Genomic DNA, 20230 nt, shown 5'->3' with positions numbered 1-20230 from the left:
AAAGAATTCCAGCGATCGGCAGAAGGGGTTTCAAAAAATGGTTTAAGTGGCTCTGAGCACTGTGGGACTTAATATCTGAGGTCATCAGCCCCTATAACTTAGAATTACTTAAACCTAACTAACCTAAGGACAGCACATACATCCATGCCCGAGGCAAGATTCGAACCTGCGATCGTAGCAGTCGCACGGTTCCGGACTGAAGTGCCTAGATGGGATTTGTTGTTCTGTACATCAATAAGCACTTTGTACCAAATCTGCAGGCATGGAGCACCTGAAGAAATTGGCGGTATGAATAGTAAAATTTGTGAAGTCGCACCCATTATTCCATTTTAAGTTGCAACAGTTTTCAAAGGAAATGAATGAAGAGTATGTGGACTTCGTATATTACTGCAATCCCTGAACGATTTTTCGATTTAAATCTCGCTGTTGTTGACTTTATGAAGGAGAAAAGAGGGCAAAATTAAAATTAGAACAACTGGAGTGTAGCGCCGACTTCGTATTTCAAGTGGACTTGACTGCACACTGTCCACAGTAAGACATTGCAAGTTAACTTCTTTCTGATTTGCAAAAAAGAAAAGCATTGTCACGTAGAACTAAAATATGGTGTAAAATAGGCCTATTTGCTGAGTGTATTTATATATTTTGATGATGCCATTATGGCTTTATCACATTAGGACATGGAGTAAAACAGGTACGATTTACCTTATTTTATCCCTACATTTCCCAGTTTGTATGAGAGTATATCGTGATATGAAATGCTGTATTGTTTTGATAGATACACAGCTCAGTAGTTGTATATTTTTTATATTCTAGATGGTCATTACTCACTGGAACAGGTCATCGTTGAAGAACTTTTTATTATGATCAAAGACTGGAAAAAACTGTATTTTATTCTTATACTTATGCCTCAGGAAGATTTGGGGCATTCTCTTGGATTATACCAATCGTAGAAACATTTGGAATACAAAGAGTTTGGCGAAAATGCGGATTTACCACACTGAAATTTTCTCATATGAATCTCACTCGGGAAAGAAACGTCGTTAAAGACTACTGAAGATCTCACACGTCGACAGTAATTTCTCACAAACCACGTAGAACTGTTCATTTTGCCGGAAACAGGCGCTTACAATTGATTATCAATCAAGATACATTTTCACTGAAAACAATTCCAGATAACTCTTCCATTCATTTGTTGGTTCTTTGGAATTTATTCATAAGACATACAATTAATACACGAATGGGGACAAAGTTATTTCTGTATACATTCGAAAATATTCCTGTAATAATCTTCTTTGGACATGGGCATATAAATGAAAATGTGAAATAAATAATAATCGGGTTTCGAACACCGGCCGGAAATGTATGAAGCCGTGAAGCTAGCCATTGTACCCCTGCTTCCGTTTAGCTTTTTACTCACTGAAAGGTACAGACAGTAATTCAGAAACTTTGTCTGTCGTGTTCGCATGAAAAATCGCGCTTATAAGGATAATCCGAGATAGGCTTTCTCTTATTGTGACTGCACTTCTCGTGAGCAAAGTTTCTGAGAAGTCGGATTATGGCACTGACCACGATCTCCTCTTAAGTTTCAAGAAGCTTCACTGTACAAAATTCACGACAACAACGAAGGGCCAAGAGTCGTCAAATGTGCGCCAAGCTTTCGCCCTTACCTTCTTCACTCACTTCGCAGACTATATCAAAACTACACTACTGGCCATTAAAATTGCTACACCACGAAGATTACGTGCTACAGACGCGAAACTTAACCGACGGGAGGAAGATGCTGTGATATGCAAATGATCAGTTTTTCAGAGCATTCACACAAGGTTGGCGCCGGTGGCGACACCTACGACGTGTTGACATGAGAAAAGTTTCCAACCGATTTCTCATACACAAACAGCAGTTGACCGTCGTTGCCTGGTGAAACGTTGTTGTGATGCCTCGTGTAAGGAGGAGGAATGCGTACCACCACGTTTCCGACTCTGATAAAGGTCGTATTGTAGCGTACCGCAATTGCGGTTTAACGTATCGCGACATTGCTGCTCTGCTGTTGGCAGAATATGGAATCGGTGGGTTCTGGAGGGTAATATGGAACGCCGTGAAGGATCCCAACAGCCTCGTATCACTAGCAGTCGAGACGACAGGCATCTTACCCGCATGGCTGTAACGGATCGTGCAGCTACGTCTCGATCCCTGAGTCAACAGATGGGGACGTTTGCAAGACAACAACCATCTGCACGAACAGTTAGACGACGTTTGCAGCAGCATGGGCTATCAGCTCGGAGACCATGGCTGCGGTTACCCTTGGCGCTGCATCACGGACAGGAGCGGCAGCGATGGTGTACTCAACGACGAACCTGGATGCACGAATGGGAAAACGTCATTTTTTCGGATGAATGCAGGTTCTGTTTACAGCATCATGATGGTCGCATCCGTATTTGGCGATATCGCGGTGTACGCACATTGGAAGCGAGTATTCGTCATCGCCATACTGACGTATCACCCGGCTTGATGGTATGGGGTGCCATTGATTACTCGTCTCGGTCACCTCTTGTTCGTGTTGACGGCACTTTGAATAGTGGACGTTAAATTTCAGATGTGTTACGACCCGTGGCTCTCCTCTTCATTCGATCCTTACAAAACCCTACATTTCAGCAGGATAATGCACGACCGCATGTTGCAGGTCCTGTACGGGCCCTTCTGGATACAGAAAATGTTCGACTGCTACCCTGGCCAGCACATTCTCCAAATCTCTCACCAATGGAAAACATCTGGTCATTGGTGGCCGAGCAAATGGCTCGTCACAATACGCCAGTCACTACTCTTGATGAACTGTGGTATGGTGTTGAAGTTGCTTGGGCAACTGTACCTGTACACGCCATCCAAGCTCTGTTTGACTCAATGCCCAGGCGTATCAAGGCCGTTATACGGCTAGAGGTGGTTCCTCTGTGTACTGATTTCTCTGGATCTCTGCACCCATATTGGGTGAAAATGTAATCATATTTAAGTTTTAGTATAATGTATTTGTCCAATGAATACCCGTTTATCATTTGCATTTCTTCTTGGTGTAGCAATTTTAATGGCCAGTAGTGTACATCTGTGTATGCACAACAGTGCGTCAGCCTGTCTCATTTGCCTGGTGCTGCGTGGGGCACAGTGGTGGTGAGCGCGCGCGTGTTGGGCAGATGCGGCCAGGGGCCCCCAGCCGGTGGCCGCCGCCCCGCCGGCCGGCGCTGCTGCCGCTACCGCTGCTGCTGCTGCTGCCGCTGTGGGTGGGGCCCGCGCCGTCGCAGGCCCACGAGGTGGCGCCCTGCTCCTTCAACACCATGTGCTCCTGCAAGTTCGGCAGCCACACCGACGTGCCCACCGTCCGCTTCAGCGCGCCGCCCTCGCTGCACGGCCTCCGCGACATCACCTGCGTCGGCGTTCCCTTCTCCACCATGCCAGGTAATGCGCCGCCCGGGCATCTGTGTTCTCTCGTGTCTCATTTCATCGTACATCAGGGTTTCACAGCAAACGTGTGAAACTTCTGCGTTTATTTCTGAAATTGAAGCTGTTGAAATAACTGTGTAGGGGAAACTTCCTCGTTTTTCTACTTAAACTTCCGACTGTCTACTGAATGTTCTGAAACTACTGCTTGTTTCTATCATTTCATTTTACTGACCTACAGAATTTTCCCCGAAATTTGCTACTCAAACTTATCATATTCATTTATGGCCCAAAATACAGGGTGAAAAGTATATAAACCGACAAGCTCTGGGTGGTTGTAGGGGACATCAAAACAAATATTTTTCCCTAATGTCATTTTTTCCTATGAGGAGTATTTAAACAGGTAGAGGAAGATTTCTCTGGCGACAAATTGATTAAACCAACAACACTTTTCCATTTTTTTGTGATCAAGAGACAACAACTAGGTAGCAGATAAGGCTCAATTAACACCGACCCACACATTAACGAAGAACCGCACCTGATGAGCGCAGGTAACTGTGGCATGTGGGCTGTCCTCACTCCAAAGATGCAAATTGTGCATGTTCAAGACTCCATCAAGCCCGAACGTTGCTTCGTCGGTAAACAACACAGAGGATGGAAATTTAGGATGCATTTCACAGTGTTCCAGGTACCACTGCGAAAACTGTGCTCTGGGTGGATAATCAACTGGTTCCAGGTTGTGGACACGCTGTAAGTGAAGTGGACGTAACAATTGCTCTCTAAGGACTATTCTTACATTCGTATGATTCGTCCCCATGTGACGTGCAATTGCACGAGTGCTGATTGAAGGATCCCGCTCCACATGCTGCAAGACAGCTTCCTCAAATTCCAGATTTCTTACCGCGCGACGGCATCCCTGTCCAGGTAATCTGCTAAATGACCTGGTCTCACGCAGACGTTGGTACACAGCATCAAAGGTCGTATGATGCGGGATACGGCGATGAGGATATTTTTGTTGATAAGCCCGCTGTGCAGCTCGTCCGTTGTGGTGCGCTGTGTAGTACGCACCAACCATATCAGTGTACTCACTCCAGGTGTATCGCTCCATTAGTAAACACAGGCAATGCACTACTACGCTGGTGGACAGCAGTTTCTACAACTGAAGAACGTAATACGCCCTCTAACTACTGAAGATCGTAATACGGCCTCTATCAATTGAAGAGCGCAATGCGGCCTCCAACGGTTTAAATAATCCTCGTAGGAAAAAATGACATTAGGGAAAAATATTTTTGATGTCCCCTACAACCTCCCAGAGCTTGTCGGATTAAATACTTTTCACCCTCTATACAAATGCAAGCTGACTTTTCAAATAATTATGACAAAAGAATGGCCCTGAATTGGAAGAAATCCTAACAATAAGCTACATATTTTCATAACTCACTTACCTCACACAGAATCTTCATAACACGAACTACAGCAGTAACAGCAAGCAGCAACTACAACCAGCTAAATAAAATGATTGTAACTACTGTAGGGTCTAACTACTAATAGCCATGTACTTAGCATTGGAAAGATTTTGTTGCAGAGCAAACAATGTATTTAGCAGATTTTACCTTATCGATTGACATCCAGTTCCAAAAATTATAGCCCGCATCTCGTGGTCGTGCGGTAGCGTTCTCGCTTCCCACGCCCGGGTTCCCGGGTTCGATTCCCGGCGGGGTCAGGGATTTTCTCTGTCTCGTGATGGTTGGGTGTTGTGTGACGTCCTTAGGTTAGTTAGGTTTAAGTAGTTCTAAGTTCTAGGGGACTGATGACCATAGATGTTAAGTCCCATAGTGCTCAGAGCCATTTGAACCATTTGAACCAAAAATTATATAATAGTCAATATTTCTGTTTCCGAATCATTAGCAAATACGTCAATCACCATTTTACAATCCATTTCCAACCAACATTAAATCTTCATGAAGGACATGCGTCCAAATCGTCCGCCCGCCCTGACACTGCTAACCCCCATCACTCTTAACTATTAACTTATTACTTCGATTACTTCAGCCGCAGAGTCTCTTAGCGAGGGCATAGACGGCTCTCTGTGATATTAATGCAGCCTAGAGCACTGCCAACATACAAACATATAAGCAAGCTACTTACACGTGCTGCATAAGCAGACGGCGACTGAAGGCCATTGAATAGCGAGTACTGTACCTCATTTATCGTCACAGGAATAGAGTGTGGAGTGGTTTTGACACTTGCATGAAAGTGGAAATCGATCCTCAAGGAAATTGTGGGAAACAATTAGATTGTCTCTATATTTACTGTCGTATTCCAGATCTGGTACTTCACGCTCTAGATCTGCAGGAATTCCGTAATGGAAGCTTTTTCAGTTTTGCCATTCTGTTGCACTAAGAACCTTCAATTACATAGGCCTGCAAACCATAAGGACGAAAATAACTTTCGCATCATGTTTTTCTGCCCAGTAGCATTTCTCGATTAAACTTGGACCATATACAGAAGGAACTGTTACACTAAACGAGTGGCGTTCAGTAAGTAATGCGATTATCTGGACGGGAAGGAGCGCCTGGTCCCCGGCACGAATCCACCTGGTGGACTTGCGTCGAGGTCCCGTGAGCCGGCCAGTCTCTGGATGGCTTTTAGGCGGTTTTCCATTTTCCATGGCGGATGCGGGCTCGCTCCCCTTATTCTGCCCCAGCTACACTACGTCGGCGATTGCTGCGCAAACAAGTTCTCCACGTATGCTTACACCACCATTACTCTACCTTGTAAACATAGGGGCTACACTCGTTTGGTGTGAGACGTTCCCCGGAGGGGGTGGGGGGGACCACCGGGGGCCGAACCGATTATTAAAATAACCCTTGGTTCGGTGTAGGGTGGCCCGAGGGGTGAAGTGGATTGCGGTAGTCGTCGTGGGGTTGTGGACCACTGCGGCTACGGCAGGGACGGAGCCTCTCCGTCGTTTCTAGGCTCCCAGTTAACATACGATACAATACAGTACAATACAATACAAGAAACGCGATAGATTTTTTTCTGAAAGCAGGTTGATTTTAGTCCGGATTCCAGTACACCAAATTATTCTCCACTCTTTTGGCTGCGAAACCCTGTTTTTCAACGTAATCTTCGTTGAGTGCAACGGCCTTGCACCACGTTACAGGAAGAGCCTGCATGAGCGCGTACCACTCTACTGGTCGCCGTTGGAGTCAACGTCTTGCTGCATCAATAACCTCCCCATCATCCACTTACCGCTTCCCATGGAGTGCATCCTTCATTCTGCCAAACAGATGGAAATAGCAAGGTGCGAGATCAGGGGTGTAGGGACCATGAGGAAGAACAGTTCATTGAAGGTTTGTGAGTTCCTCTCGGGTGCAGAGACTTGTGTGTGGCCTTGCGTTACTACGAATGGAGGGAAGTTCATTTGCATTTTTGTAGCCATGAACAGTTGCCTGAGAGCAGCACAATACACTTCAAAGTTGATCGTTACATTATGGGGGAGGATATCAAAGAGAATAAGCCCTTCAGAGTCGCAGAAGACTGTCGTCAAGACTTTACCGGCTGAGGGTGTGACTGCGAGCTTTTTCTTCAGAGCAGAGGTGGTGTAGCACCACTACATGGATTGATGTTTTGTTTTCGCTTCAAAGTGGTGAACCCATGTTTCATCACCTGTGTCGATGTTCGACAGAAAATTGTCACGGGCAGCCTCATAACGTGTAAGCGGTTCCGCATGGGTGGTCCTTCGCTGCTCTTTATGTTCTTGTATTGGCCAGCGAGGAACCCACCTTTGAATACCCCAACTGTTGGAAGAGTGTGTCAACTCTAGCTTCAAAACGTCAAGTTAAGAAACCAGGTGTCTGATTGCGATCCGTCGATCACCTAGAATGAGAGTATCGGAACTTTCCCACATTGCAGGAGTTACACGGTTGCGGCCAGTCGGCATGAGGGAAATCGGACATGTTTGCGCGACCTTGTTGCAGTGATGAGAGACTCTTCGGCCTACGACTCAGCCTGATATATTTTTCACTGCTGGATCTCCGTAAACACTCTGCAAGTGCCTATGAATATCTGCGACGATCTGGTTTTCCAGCAAAGGGGAGTGAATGACAGCTTTCTGCTTGCAGAGCACCTTCGCTACAGACGCCATTTTGGAAGCTACGTATAGCGCCGGTACGCATCGGAGCGGAGCGTGTTGAAACTATGGGGGCTGAAGGGGAAATATTCCACAGTGTCTCACAGTAAATTCTGCAATTTTTCAACTGAAATCGACAGAGAAAGAAAGTGTTGCACGACGCACTGAACGCCCATCGTAGTACACAATGTAACTGAAAGAGGTACTCAACTAGATGAACAGAAATGACACTTCTATTCAAATGCAATAATTACACTGAAGTCATCGTAGTTCATGATGGTCCCCCGGAGGTTACAAAAGGGGGGCGGAGATGGATCTTAATAGACTCTGTGATCTTCGCGGTCGGCAATACATGTTCTGCAACATTCTCCCACGCTGGCCACGAGGTTGTGGTAGGGCGTTCCATTCCACCACTTTCGCGTGGACAAGAGCTGGTAACTGATGCATGCGGACGTGCTTCAGTACGTCACCCCAACGGACCCTTCCGTCCCCCTCCCCGCGTGTTTGATGGGATTTATGTCAGTGGAATTGACAGGTCAGTCTGGTTGCTGAATATCGTCTGGTTCCAAGAGCTCTTTTATTTAGGGCTCAAGTTTCATGGAGCTAAGTTTCTTGGCAGTGAGACATCATGCGAAAGTTACTTTCCTCCTTTAGGTTTGCGCACCAGCATTTTTCCCATCACGAATGGTGTTGTATTTGAAGACATATAAACTAATAAATTCCATGACAGACTTATACTTTTACCCTTTTCCTCAACGCTGTTATGAATGTCACAACAAGCTTTCTGCCTGCGATATTTTCACTTCAATAGAGCGCTAAAGAATTTTCAACAAGCCCTTTCCAAATACTTTCCAAGCTGGCTCTGAGCGTCGTCTCCAATATCCTGTGTGCTACCAATGATTGTCATGTCCGATAACGGCAGTTCGTGAAATTCTTCTACCTGAAGTGGACATAAAGGCTCAGTAGCAGCTACGAAAAAATTCTTTTATTAAATCACGACATGTTAAGGGGCTCTATGACTTCGATAAATGTAGCACACGTTTATATCTCATTGTAAACGGACATTCACATGATTTTTCTTCCTCTTCTTCATCCTCATGAGAGAGTATCCATTTAAGTTTTAAAATCTCTTGTATACGCTCATATCATTCACATTCCCCGATTCCGTTGAAGTGTCAGTGTGAATTGAACTTCCTGAAAATATTCGGGTTCTTATGGTACATAATCATTTTGCTTACCCATTTTTTATGCAAAAAGGTAAAACTTCTCGCACTGGGGAGTCAAATGCGCTATTTCTGTTAATACAAGGCGCTGCTGTCAAAACCGACCCTTGCATATTTCATAGTTGTCGCGATTAGACGCGTGCGCTTGCATTTCCGTCAGTTCCCATCACGCACTGCCCGAAATTCTGTCCTTCACTACACCTAAAGACACTTTACGTGGCCCATTGTAATCCTTCTGGATTCAGCTACCACAAAATTTTACTATCTCTTCAAAGTCAGTTAATGACATGAAGTCCGCCTCTCCTTCCGTATCTGTTTTCAGTGTTCTACATGTATCCTCTAAAATTTGATAAAACACCCTCCTCTCGTCAATTGCCTCAAAATTCTTTCAAATCCTATGTTGTTTCCCCGCTTGCTATGGATTCATTTGCAACAATATCCGAACCTGGTAATTGAGTGGTCAGCGCGACGGAATGTCATAACTAACCGCCCAGATTCGATTCCCAGCTGGGTCGGAGATTTCCTCCGCTCAGGGACTGGGTGTTGTGTTGTCCTTATCACCATCATTCCATCCCCATCGACACGCAAGTCGCCGACGTGGCGTCAACTCGAAAGACTTGCACCATTCAAACGGTCTACCCGACGGGAGGCCCTAGTCACACTGCATTTCCATTTCCAACAATGTTTTGATGCTACACTCTACGATAGTCTGCCTTGTGCAAGCCACTTTATCTCTGAACAGTGGCTGAAAGTTGCATCCATTTGTACGGGGTTAGTGGGTTCGTCTCTTGGTCTCCTTCTACAACTTTCACCTCTACAGACTACCCTCCACTACCAAACTTTACAATTTTTTATACTTTCTAATGTATCCCATTAAACGATCCCTTCGTTTCGTCAAGTTGTGCCCTAAATTACTTTCTTCCCCAGTTAGATTTATAACTTTTTCAATAGATACATAATCCACACATCTAATCTTCCGCAATACGGTAAAGAACAACATTTCGATAGTTCGTATTCTCTTCTTCTCGTAGCTGCTTATCGTCCACGTTTCACACCCTCGTAATGCTACACTCCAGGCATATACTTACTAACACTATTACATTTATGTGACGTGTCTCTTCAAAAATGCTTATCTTGCTATATCCACTCCGCATATTATATCCTCTCTACTATGTAGCCTCTTTTCAAGACACTATCCATTCCTTCCAACCGTTCCTTCATGTTCCTTGCTATGTGCGACCGTATTACAATGTCATTCCAGAACTTTAATTTACCTTCGAAATTTCATCCCTGGTTTTATTCACCGCAAGGTCCCTTGTAGACGGAATTACATACATCCCGCCAAATTGTTGATTGAATACCAATTGTTTCCTCAGTACTCTACGGTCCACTACTATTCTTTTCTGTAGCCCCAATACCAACATATCCAGTGCTCCCTTCATTGCCATATTTTCAGATCGAGTCAATCGAGTCAATGAAACGACCGCTTCCTCTTCCTGATCTGTCTTACAGCCTTAAATGGTTCAAATGGCTCTGAGCACTATGGGACTTAAAAATCTGTGGTCATCAGTCCCCTAGAACTTAGAACTACTTAAACCTAACTAACCTAAGGACATCACACACCTCCATGCCTGAGGCAGGATTCGAACCTGCGACCGTAGCGGTCACGCGGTTCCAGACTGTAGCGCCTAGAACCGCACGGCCACACCGGCCGGCTTTACAGCCTTATCTGCCATATCCTTTCCTTATATCAAGGCTGGAATCTTCATCCCAATATATACTGGCTCCTTCCAGTTCCAATCTCCATTTCTACATCACTTTTCACCTTCCAGGCAAACATTACCTAATCCCTCCCCCTCCCCTTCCTCCCATTCCAACAGCATAGCAATACATTACCTTAGTGTCATATTATTCCTCAACCTCAACTCGCCGCAACCTATTTTAATAGTGTTTGCTGTGAGCTAACTTCGAAGGCTAAGACATTGCCACATAGTTTATTATCTTTGAACAAATGTAACGTAAAATTCTGAAAATAGTTGCCGAGTCATAGATCTGATTCTTTTTAGGATAATCTGTGCTGCAGGCTGTGGTTCTTGTATATATAACTGAATTCGAAAATTATCTGTTAAGGTGTCTTAAAGTACCTGATACCGTTATGACGTCGACTGGTGGTCCGCGCTTACTGGCTCCTATCTGTTGATTAAGGTCTTTATAGTACACTGGTGTACAAAACTTAAGAACGCAGGTAACTTCCGAAAGCTGTATCACTGCCAAGTAACATAGCTCAATGAAACTAGGGCCATACATAGAAAGATGTGCGCTGGTGCCAGAGTGTAGGGACTAGACCAAGAAGGAGAGAATTCGTATCCACTACTCGAATGAGAGCAGATTCTGCTTGAGTAGTGATTGTGGACGAACCTTCATGTGATGAGATTTGGAACAAGTAATGGATCCAGGAACATCGTCGAACACGAACGTTTTGTTGATCCCGGTGTTATGGTGTGGGACCCATGATGTTGCATCGGCTACAGTCCTCCAAATCTCTGAACGCAGTAGACTTGCAGTGAACATTATTGTGACACTGTAATGTTTCCCACCATGCGTCTTGTCAGGGGTACATTCGGGTACATGGCCAGAATGTTTCCATGTGCCAATTATGATCGATATGTACGTTTGGAAGTTTCTTAGCTATGCGAGCAACGCGGCCATACTACGCAGAGTACGTTGCACGAGCGCTAAACGTGTGGGTGGCTCCGCGCACGCCGGCAGAAGGCTGTCGGCCTGCGCTAATGAGGCGGCACGCACGAGCACGCGAGTCGCCGCCACGCACCAGTGCTGCTGCTGATTCGTTACGCCTGGCTGTAACGTGCGCCGGTCACGCAACGCGACTCGCAACTACACGAGGCCGGTCTTCGCAGTTCCCAACTTCCTTATCGCCAGGCTTGCGTCCCAACACCGCTGCAATTGCATATGAGGTGCTCCCGGCCATATTACGCAAGTGAAATCACATAATAATACTGAAATACTAACAGTAACCCGTACTTAGGTACAGACGGTAAGTTGCATACACCATTACGTATAAAGATCGTAGCAGTACATCTGAAATATCGATATTTTGTAGAAATGACATTCATTTAAAAACTAATATCAAATTCATGGACAAAGATCAGGGGAACGGTTATTCCGTTAAAAGACTATAGTGAATGACGCCTCCATTTCATGAGTAGATGCGTCGTGGGCACGATATCAGCACTTCGGTAGCGGCATCGGTGGCAATGGACATTGTGATGGTATCGACAATGTAGTTGACAAAAAACCGTCATCATACACCTGGAGACAATATCCGACAAAATGTCAACACAAAATTGGGCCGACACAAAATTAGAGAAAATATCAAATTGTGCTGTGACACGCAGTTCATATTGTAACCAATGTACGAACAGAAAAAATACTGTAATAAGTAAACTAATTTCTTGCCATAGACACAGTGCCTTTTACCATAACAGATCACGTCCAATGGGCGTCAGACTGGTTTATCATCAGGGGAGAAATTTGCCAAGTCCGACATGACATTTAGACACTGCCACCATTGATCTAAGCCTCATACACGTAAGACTAAATTGCAAATCTCATGCACAGAACTATGAAAAATGTCAACCATAGTACAATGGTATTCAAAGATAAAGGGTGAAAGTAATTTTCACATCATATATCACTGTCATTTAAAATACTCTACTGGCTATTAAAATTGATACACCAAGAACATATGCAGATGATAAACGGGTAGTCATTGGACAAATACATTATACTAAAACTTAAATATGATTACATTTTCACGCAATATGGGTGCAGAGATCCTGAGAAATCAGTACACAGAACAACCACCTCTAGCCGTAATAACGACCTGAATACGTCTGGGCATTGAGTCAAACAGAGCTTGGATGGCGTGTACAGGTACAGCTGCCCATGCACCTTCAACACTATACCACTGTTCACCAAGAGTAGTGGCTGGTGTATTGTGACGAGCCAGTTGCTCGGCCATCATTGACCAGACGTTTTCAATTGGTGAGGGAATGGAGAATGTGATGGCCAGGGCAGCAGTAGAACATTTTCTGTATCCAGAAAGGCCCGTACAGGACCTGCAACATGCGGTCGTGCATTATCCTGCTGAAATGTAGGGTTTCGCCGGGATCGAATGAAGGGTAGAGCCACGGGTCTTAACACATCTGAAATGTAACGTCTACTGTTTAAAGTGCCGTCAGTGCGAACAAGAGGTGACCGAGACGTGTAACCAATGGCACCCCATACCATCACGCATGGTGATACGCCAGTATGGTGATGACGAATGCATGCCTCTAATGTGCGTTCACCGCGATGTCGCCAAACACGGATGCGACCGGCATGATGCTGTAAACAGAGCCTCGATTCATCCGAAAAAATAACGTTTTGCCATTCGTGCACCCAGGTTCGTCGTTGAGTACACCATCGCATGCGCTCCTGTCAGTGATGCAGTATCAAGGGTGATCGCAGCCATAGGCTCCGAGCCCATAGTCCATGCTGATGCAAACGTCGTCGAACTGTTCGTCCAGATGGTTGTTGTCTTGCAAATGTCCCCATCTGTTGACTCAGGGATCGACACGTGGTTGCACGATCCGTTACAGCCATGCGGATAAGATGCCTGCCATCTCGACAGCTAGTGATACGAGGTCATTGGGCTCCAGCATGGCGTTCGGTATTACTCTCCTGAACCCACTGATTCCATATTCTGCTAGCAGTTATTGGACGTCGACCAACGCGAGCAGCAATGTCGGGATACGATAAACCGCAATGGTGAGAGGCTACAATCCGACCTTTATCAAAGTCGGGAACGTGATAGTACGCATTTCTCCTCCTTACACGAGGCATCACAACAACGTTTCACCAGGCAACGCCGGTCAACTGCTGTTTGAGAAATCGGTTGGAAACTTTCCTCATGTCAGCACGTTGTAGGTGTCACCACCGGTGCCAACCTTGTGTGAATCCTCTGAAAAGCTGGTCATTTGCATATCACAGCATCTTCTTCCTGTCGGTTAAATTTCTCTTGTGTAGCACGACATATTCGTGGTGTAGCAATTTTAATGGCCAGTAGTGTAGCTCGATGAAACTTGGACCATACATACAAAGAACTGTAATCTACAGTAAATAACAGAATGAGATAGCCGGTAATGCGGACAGAAATAACACTTTTAGTCAAAGATGATTATTATACAAAGGTCACAGCGTTTTATGATGGTCCCTAGGACGAAAGATGGACGTCGTTCTTAATAGGGTGTCTGATCACAGATAGCAGTACATATTCTGCGACATGTTGCCTTGATGACCACGAGGTTGATCAGGAGGTCTCGTGGTAGGGCGTTCCATTCCTCCAGCATGACTGTTAACTACAGGTGGATAGTGTTGGCGCCTGTGGACGTACTGCACGAATTCCCCCCCCCCCCCCCCCCCCCCACGCATTCCACAAGTTGTCGATGGGATTTAAGTCGGTGAAGCGGGCAGTCCAGTCTTCTCGTCCCAAGGGTCCTCCACCTGCACTGTGCATCAATAAACTGGAATTCAGGGCCGAATGTACCCCTGACATCGTCTAAGAGAAGTCAACACGGTTCAGAGCTATTAATTAGATCATTTTACCACTCTTTTGCCACTGGTAAATTATTTGCTAACTCGTTAACCCTACGTTTTAATGAGAATATAATACTTTCTGTGAACAGTTACACAACACAAAAGCAGAAATTGTGGATGATTTATATATATCTATCTCCAAAGTAATAACAAAATGGCATCGGTTGGTATTGTGCATCATCTATGTCAGGCCTCAGACTGTGTGAATCACAATATCCTCTTATATGTACAGATTTTACGCGATTGAAGATATAGTAAATCAATAGTTTCTAGCCAGAGGAATAAATAAAATTGTACTCAATATATCAACCAGTATAAACGTGGCAGATTCCCTTTGCAAGAACAATTCAGCTACAGGGTTCCACAAGTCGCAGTCGTACGTCCACTATCTTTTGTGATATAAATAAACAATTTTTATCTGGTATACAATAAGCAGAATTAGTTGTGTTTGGAAAGGGCAAACGTATAGTAAGCAATCCAGATGTACATACATCAGCAGGGTAAATGGTAAATAATGTTCCAGAAAGTATTATTGTGTGGTTTCCTATAAGTGGTAGTAATCCCCAAAAAGTACAATTTATTCAGATTTGCACATATGGACGTACAGCGACACATGTCAGAAAATAATAGTTATGGTGAAAACTTCAGAATTATTAGATATCCATACTGAAGAGCATTTAAACTGGTAAAAACGCGTTTTTAACTTGTAAAACAACTCAGTTCAGCTACATTTTCACTTGAATCAATGAAAATTTTGGAGAGAGAGACAAATCTGTAAGCTAACCTAAATTGTGTATTTTCATTAAACAATCTCATGTGGAATAATGTTCTTGGGTAGCTCACCTTCAAGAACGCCGAAACTGGTTGCCTAACAAAAGAATAGCAATGTATTGGCTGTTGTTAAAGTATTATTACATTTAAGAATATTGAGATTGCAGAAAAACGTGCTGAAAGAATAACATATGTTGCTCACCCAAGGTCATGTTATAGATATCTGTTAAGGAATAGGAATTTTGACTAATTTATACGTATTTCCTAATGAAGTTCGTTGTAAATAAGTTGCTATAGTCCACAAAGACTAATGATGTACTAAATTACTTACATAATTAATAACGAAAACGACACTCATTAATCCATATTAATGTAGACTTGAGCCCAGAAAATGGTGCACAATGCTGCCACCAAAATTGCTGATCGCTTACCCAATTATATATAACGTCTACAAGCAGCAAAATTAAAAGTACTGATATCAAACTAAGGATATTCCTCCTTTGTATGTAATATATGTAGAAAGCTGAGCAACCTGGCATGTCCCAAGTGTTTATTTATTCCTTTCTTCTATTAGTCAATCTCATCCTCCCTCCACTCTGTCGATCTCCTCCTGTCCCCATTCTCTGTCCATCTCTTGTCCCCTCTCTTTTTCTATCTCCTCAGCCTCCCTCTTTCTTCAATCTGCTCCTTTCCCATTTGTCCATCTGCTCTTGCTCCTCTTCCCTCTCCCTGCCCATCTTTTCCTCGCCTCTGTCTGTTCATCTCCTCCCTTTCTGTTCTGTATCCATTTCTTCCTCTCCTTTCTCTCAGTTCGTCTAATTCTCTCTCATTTCTCTGTCCATTACTCCCTCCCATATTTGTGTCCACCTCAACCTCCTCCTATCCCTGCCTATCTGCTCCTTCCCCCTCGCTTTCGATCACCTCGTTGTCCTCTCTCCTCTCTCCATTTTATCACACTCACCTGAATAAGGGGCTGTTTTTCTTGTCTTGCTATATTTGTTGTCAGACTGTAGCTGATATGTGTACCAAATGTAACTGATATCATTCCAGAACATAACAAAAACGCTTTGAATGGTCCATAATGTTCCAGAACATTCCACAACATTCGAGTGTGTTCTGGAGTGTTCCCCAATGATTCGGGATGTTCCAGGATGTTCCCAGTCATTTAGGAATTTTCCTGAATGTTTCAGACTATTCCCGAACGTTGCAGACCATCCCAGATCATTGTGGATGACTCTGGAATATTGTGTAATGTTCTCGAATACTCTTGAATGTTCTGTATTGTTACAGAAATTTCTAGAGAGCAAAACTTTCCAACCCCTTATGTCTTCAAAATCAGGACTTTCAGGGAAGAACGTTACTCTTCTTCATGGATGGGGGATAGAGAGCTACCACACTATATTACTTCCTTGATCATACCAGGACTCGTTTCTTAGTTTTAGTGGCATGCACATTGTATACTTACTTCTATGGTACGTAGTGATTATCATCTCTGTTAGGTTTATAATCTCCTAGCACAATTGCTAGTGGAGATATGGCAAAACATATTTTCTTGGCTCATACTATATAGACTGACAAGAACAAGAGGCATATTATGTGGAAAGAGTATTGGCCTACCTTATCAGTCTGCATTGTTTGGCAGCCTATATGTCAGGAACAAAAAATGGTTTCCCAGCTCCCAACATGTTGGCTGCCCTGCACCACAACAATGTTGTAGTGCAGTAGTGGCAGCCTGCTTCATCGACCTGCTTTTCAGGGCATCAGCAAGAAACGGTTTCCAAGCCCCTGATGTATATGCAGCATTGCACAACAGGTGTGTTGTGGAAGTGGTATCAGCCTGCTTCAGCGACTTGTTTTTGAGGGGTTATATGTGCTGATGTGCATGGAATGTGGGAAGCTCATGATGGATAGAGGAGGGAATGGACTGAGAATGGGGGCTGGAGGGAATGGATATAGAGAGAGAGGGGCAGAAGGAATTGGGCAGATAGAGGAGGCAGGAGGAGATGCACAGAGAGGGGTTAGGAGAACGTTCGTCAGAGAAGGTGGTGAGGAGAAGATGGACAAGAGTTGGAGAGGGGTATTGACAGAGATGGAGGCGACGGATTATCCCCACTATTATTCAACCTAGTACTGGACTAAGTGATGAGGGAATGGGGAAAAGAACTGAAAACTCAAGGACACTAGAAACTAACAAGACTTTGTTGATTGTGGGACAAAACAGAAATATCAAACCTAGCTTCTGCTGACGACCCAACCATACTATCAGACAATGAAGCAACATCAACCAAACAAATAGAAGCACTAAAAGAATGCACAGAAAATTTGGGCTGCAAATCTCTTTCGAGAAGTCAAATTTTTTTGGCTCAAAATCAAACATAAGAAAATAGTACATATAATACAGCGAAATAAACAGAGTTGCATACTTCATGTACTAGGCGAAATCCATGAACCTACTGGAGGAGGAAAGACCACAGAGCAAACTTGACTACAATAAATGAAGAGTTTGTCCTGCAAGACACAGCAGGTATATAATAAGTCAGACACACGAAAGTCAGACACTACAACACAGTAATCAAGCCTGAAATACTGTATGCAAGGGAGACGCTAACACTCCATAGGAAAAGTGACTTGTAAACCATACTGAAGGAAGAAAGGAAAATCATCAGGAAAATTCTCAGCTCAAAGCTGACAGAAGAGGTGTACAGATTACACTCTAGGAAAACTACAGAGATGTCAAATATAGCATCACATGTCAGAGAAAGAAGGGTGAAGTTCATCAGGCTATCACCGAAACGACTCACCAAGGGCATTCTTATATATATATACAAAGGGCCAAATCAACAGTACCATGGATAACACAAGTCAGACTATACCTGGAAGGAGCAAAACTAGATCCAATAGAAACAGAAGACAGAAATGTATATAGAGACAAGATATACAAGTGGAATGTGAAGTTAGAGAATGAAGTCCCAAAGAAACCGGGAACAAAGTGGACTAAAGATAGAAAGATACTCCATGGAGAAAAAATGAGAGATCTTGGAAGATCAGAAAGAATGCTTAAACGAGGGAGAATGCTTTCTTCATCGTACAGAGTCTCGACGCAATTAATAATAATAATAATAATAATAATAATTTATACTGCTTGCATGTGAAACAGCACTGTGGTGATTAAAACCTCCCAGTTCCCACAGGGGCGGAGATGTGGCCGAAAACGGTTTTGTGTCTTTGACAGGTTGATCTGCATAACAAGCCTGTTGAGTCGGTATCATCAGCACACGTTTCAGGGACTACATGTGCAGATGTGCACGAATCAGCAGACAAATGTGGGATAGTAGATGGATTTTGAGGGAGTGAGGGTTGCGAACAGGATAAAGAGAAAAGGGAGGTAGGAGATAGACAGAGGAAAAGGATTAAGAGTGGGCAGAGCTAATGGAGGACGGTGGGGGGGGGGCAAAAAGAGGGAGAGGAAGACGTGGACTAAGTGGATGTGGAGGAGGACGAGGATGGACATAGAGAGGGATGAAGAGATGGACAGTGAGAGGGATGAGGAGGGTACAGATAGAAAGAATGGGAGTGGAAGATGTACAGAGTGAGGGAGGGGCGAAGGGGAGACGGAGGTGGGAGATGGAGGTACTGTAGGGAGGCAGTGGGCAGGAGCAAAAGAAAGATGGAGAAGGAGGAGTTGGACAAGGAGAAGGGGAGGAGGAGGTGGACAGAGGATGGGAGGGAAGAAGATACAGTCAGACAGGGCGGAGTAAGTGGTCAGTAACGGTGGGCAGGAGGACATGGTAATAGAGTATTATGGACGAGATGGACATATAGAGGTAGGAAGATGAGGTGAACAGAGAGAGAGAGAGGGGGGGGGGGGGAGAGGCGGGCGCAGACAGGCGGATGGGGAGATGTGTGCAATACGAGGGTTGACTGAAAAGTAATGCCTCAACCTTCGTAACTCTTCAACAGTAGGCAGCATTGATATGCGGCAGGTACTGGCCTGTTCCGTAGCCTCTTCTCTACAGTTTCAGTTGGCGAGAAGCCTTAGCATTGAACGGTTGTGTTGTTACAGTGTAAAGTATGGAACTCTCCGCAGACGGTCGGTCAATACGATTTAAGCAACGTGCAGTCACTGAATGCTTTACAGCAGAAGGTGTCACCCCAAAGATGATTCATCAGAGAATGAAAGCAGTTTATGGTGATTGTGTTGATGTGAGTACTGTGCGTCGTTGGGCGAGTAAGTTTCAAGATTTTGATGCTGGAACATCTGACCTGCGTGAGCAACAAAGAGTTGGACTTCCTGTGATAGCTGCCACCGAGTTCCAGTAGCAAAATGTCGACAGATTGAGTTAGTACGATCGTTGTATCATCACAACTCGGCGAACTCTGAAACGACGGCTAACAAGGGTCCCGACGGAAAAGGGAAAGGTTTGCTACAGCATGACAATGCCAAACAACACACTTCACGTGCCACCACAGCAGTACTTCAGAGACTGAATCTCAACACTGTACGGCATCCTCCATACAGTCCAGATTTAGCACCGTCTGACTTCCATCTGTTCCCGATAATGAAAGACGATCATCGGAGACACCATTATCCTACTGATGAAGACGTTGAGAGAACTGTTAGACTGTGTTTGCGGAAACAGAAGGTCGACTTCTTCCGTGACGGCTTCAGACAACTTGTTCATCTTTGGCAGAAATATATCCATCTGGCTGGTGATTATGTGGAAAAGTGAATATTGGTAATTAAATATCACATTCTAAGGATCATGTAACAAGGCTGCAGGAAACTGGATGCTCGTTCAGTGATATTGCAGGAAGACTTGACTGGGATGTAGCCACTGTACATGATTGCTGTCAGCATTGGTCACGGGAATGTACGGTGGCAAGAAAACCGGACTCCGGACGGCCACGTGGCACTGCCGAGAGAGAAGACCATCGTGTTAGGCGTATGGATCTGGCGTAACGTACTGAATGTGCAGCAGGAGTTTGAGTAGCAGTTGGCACCATAGTGACACAGCAA

At 44.5% G+C, this 20230-nt stretch overlaps 1 protein-coding gene across 1 annotated transcript in view; it reads left to right on the top strand.

Moving 5' to 3' along the window:
• Nucleotides 1–3322: 3322 nt before the first annotated feature.
• The window catches only part of LOC124593803 (chaoptin-like), a 173329-nt gene continuing 156421 nt past the window's right edge, over nucleotides 3323–20230 (top strand). Inside the window, exon 1 of the mRNA XM_047132151.1 lies at nucleotides 3323–3444. Within this exon, the coding sequence (XP_046988107.1) occupies nucleotides 3324–3444 (121 nt within the window). The 5' untranslated portion in view covers nucleotide 3323. The remainder of the gene's footprint in view (nucleotides 3445–20230) is intronic.

This window comes from Schistocerca americana, chromosome 2, assembly GCF_021461395.2.
Source record: "Schistocerca americana isolate TAMUIC-IGC-003095 chromosome 2, iqSchAmer2.1, whole genome shotgun sequence".
Taxonomy (NCBI): Eukaryota; Metazoa; Arthropoda; class Insecta; order Orthoptera; family Acrididae; genus Schistocerca; species Schistocerca americana.
The sequence above is the reverse complement of the archived record's forward strand: the minus strand, read 5'-3'. Positions and strand labels throughout refer to the sequence as shown.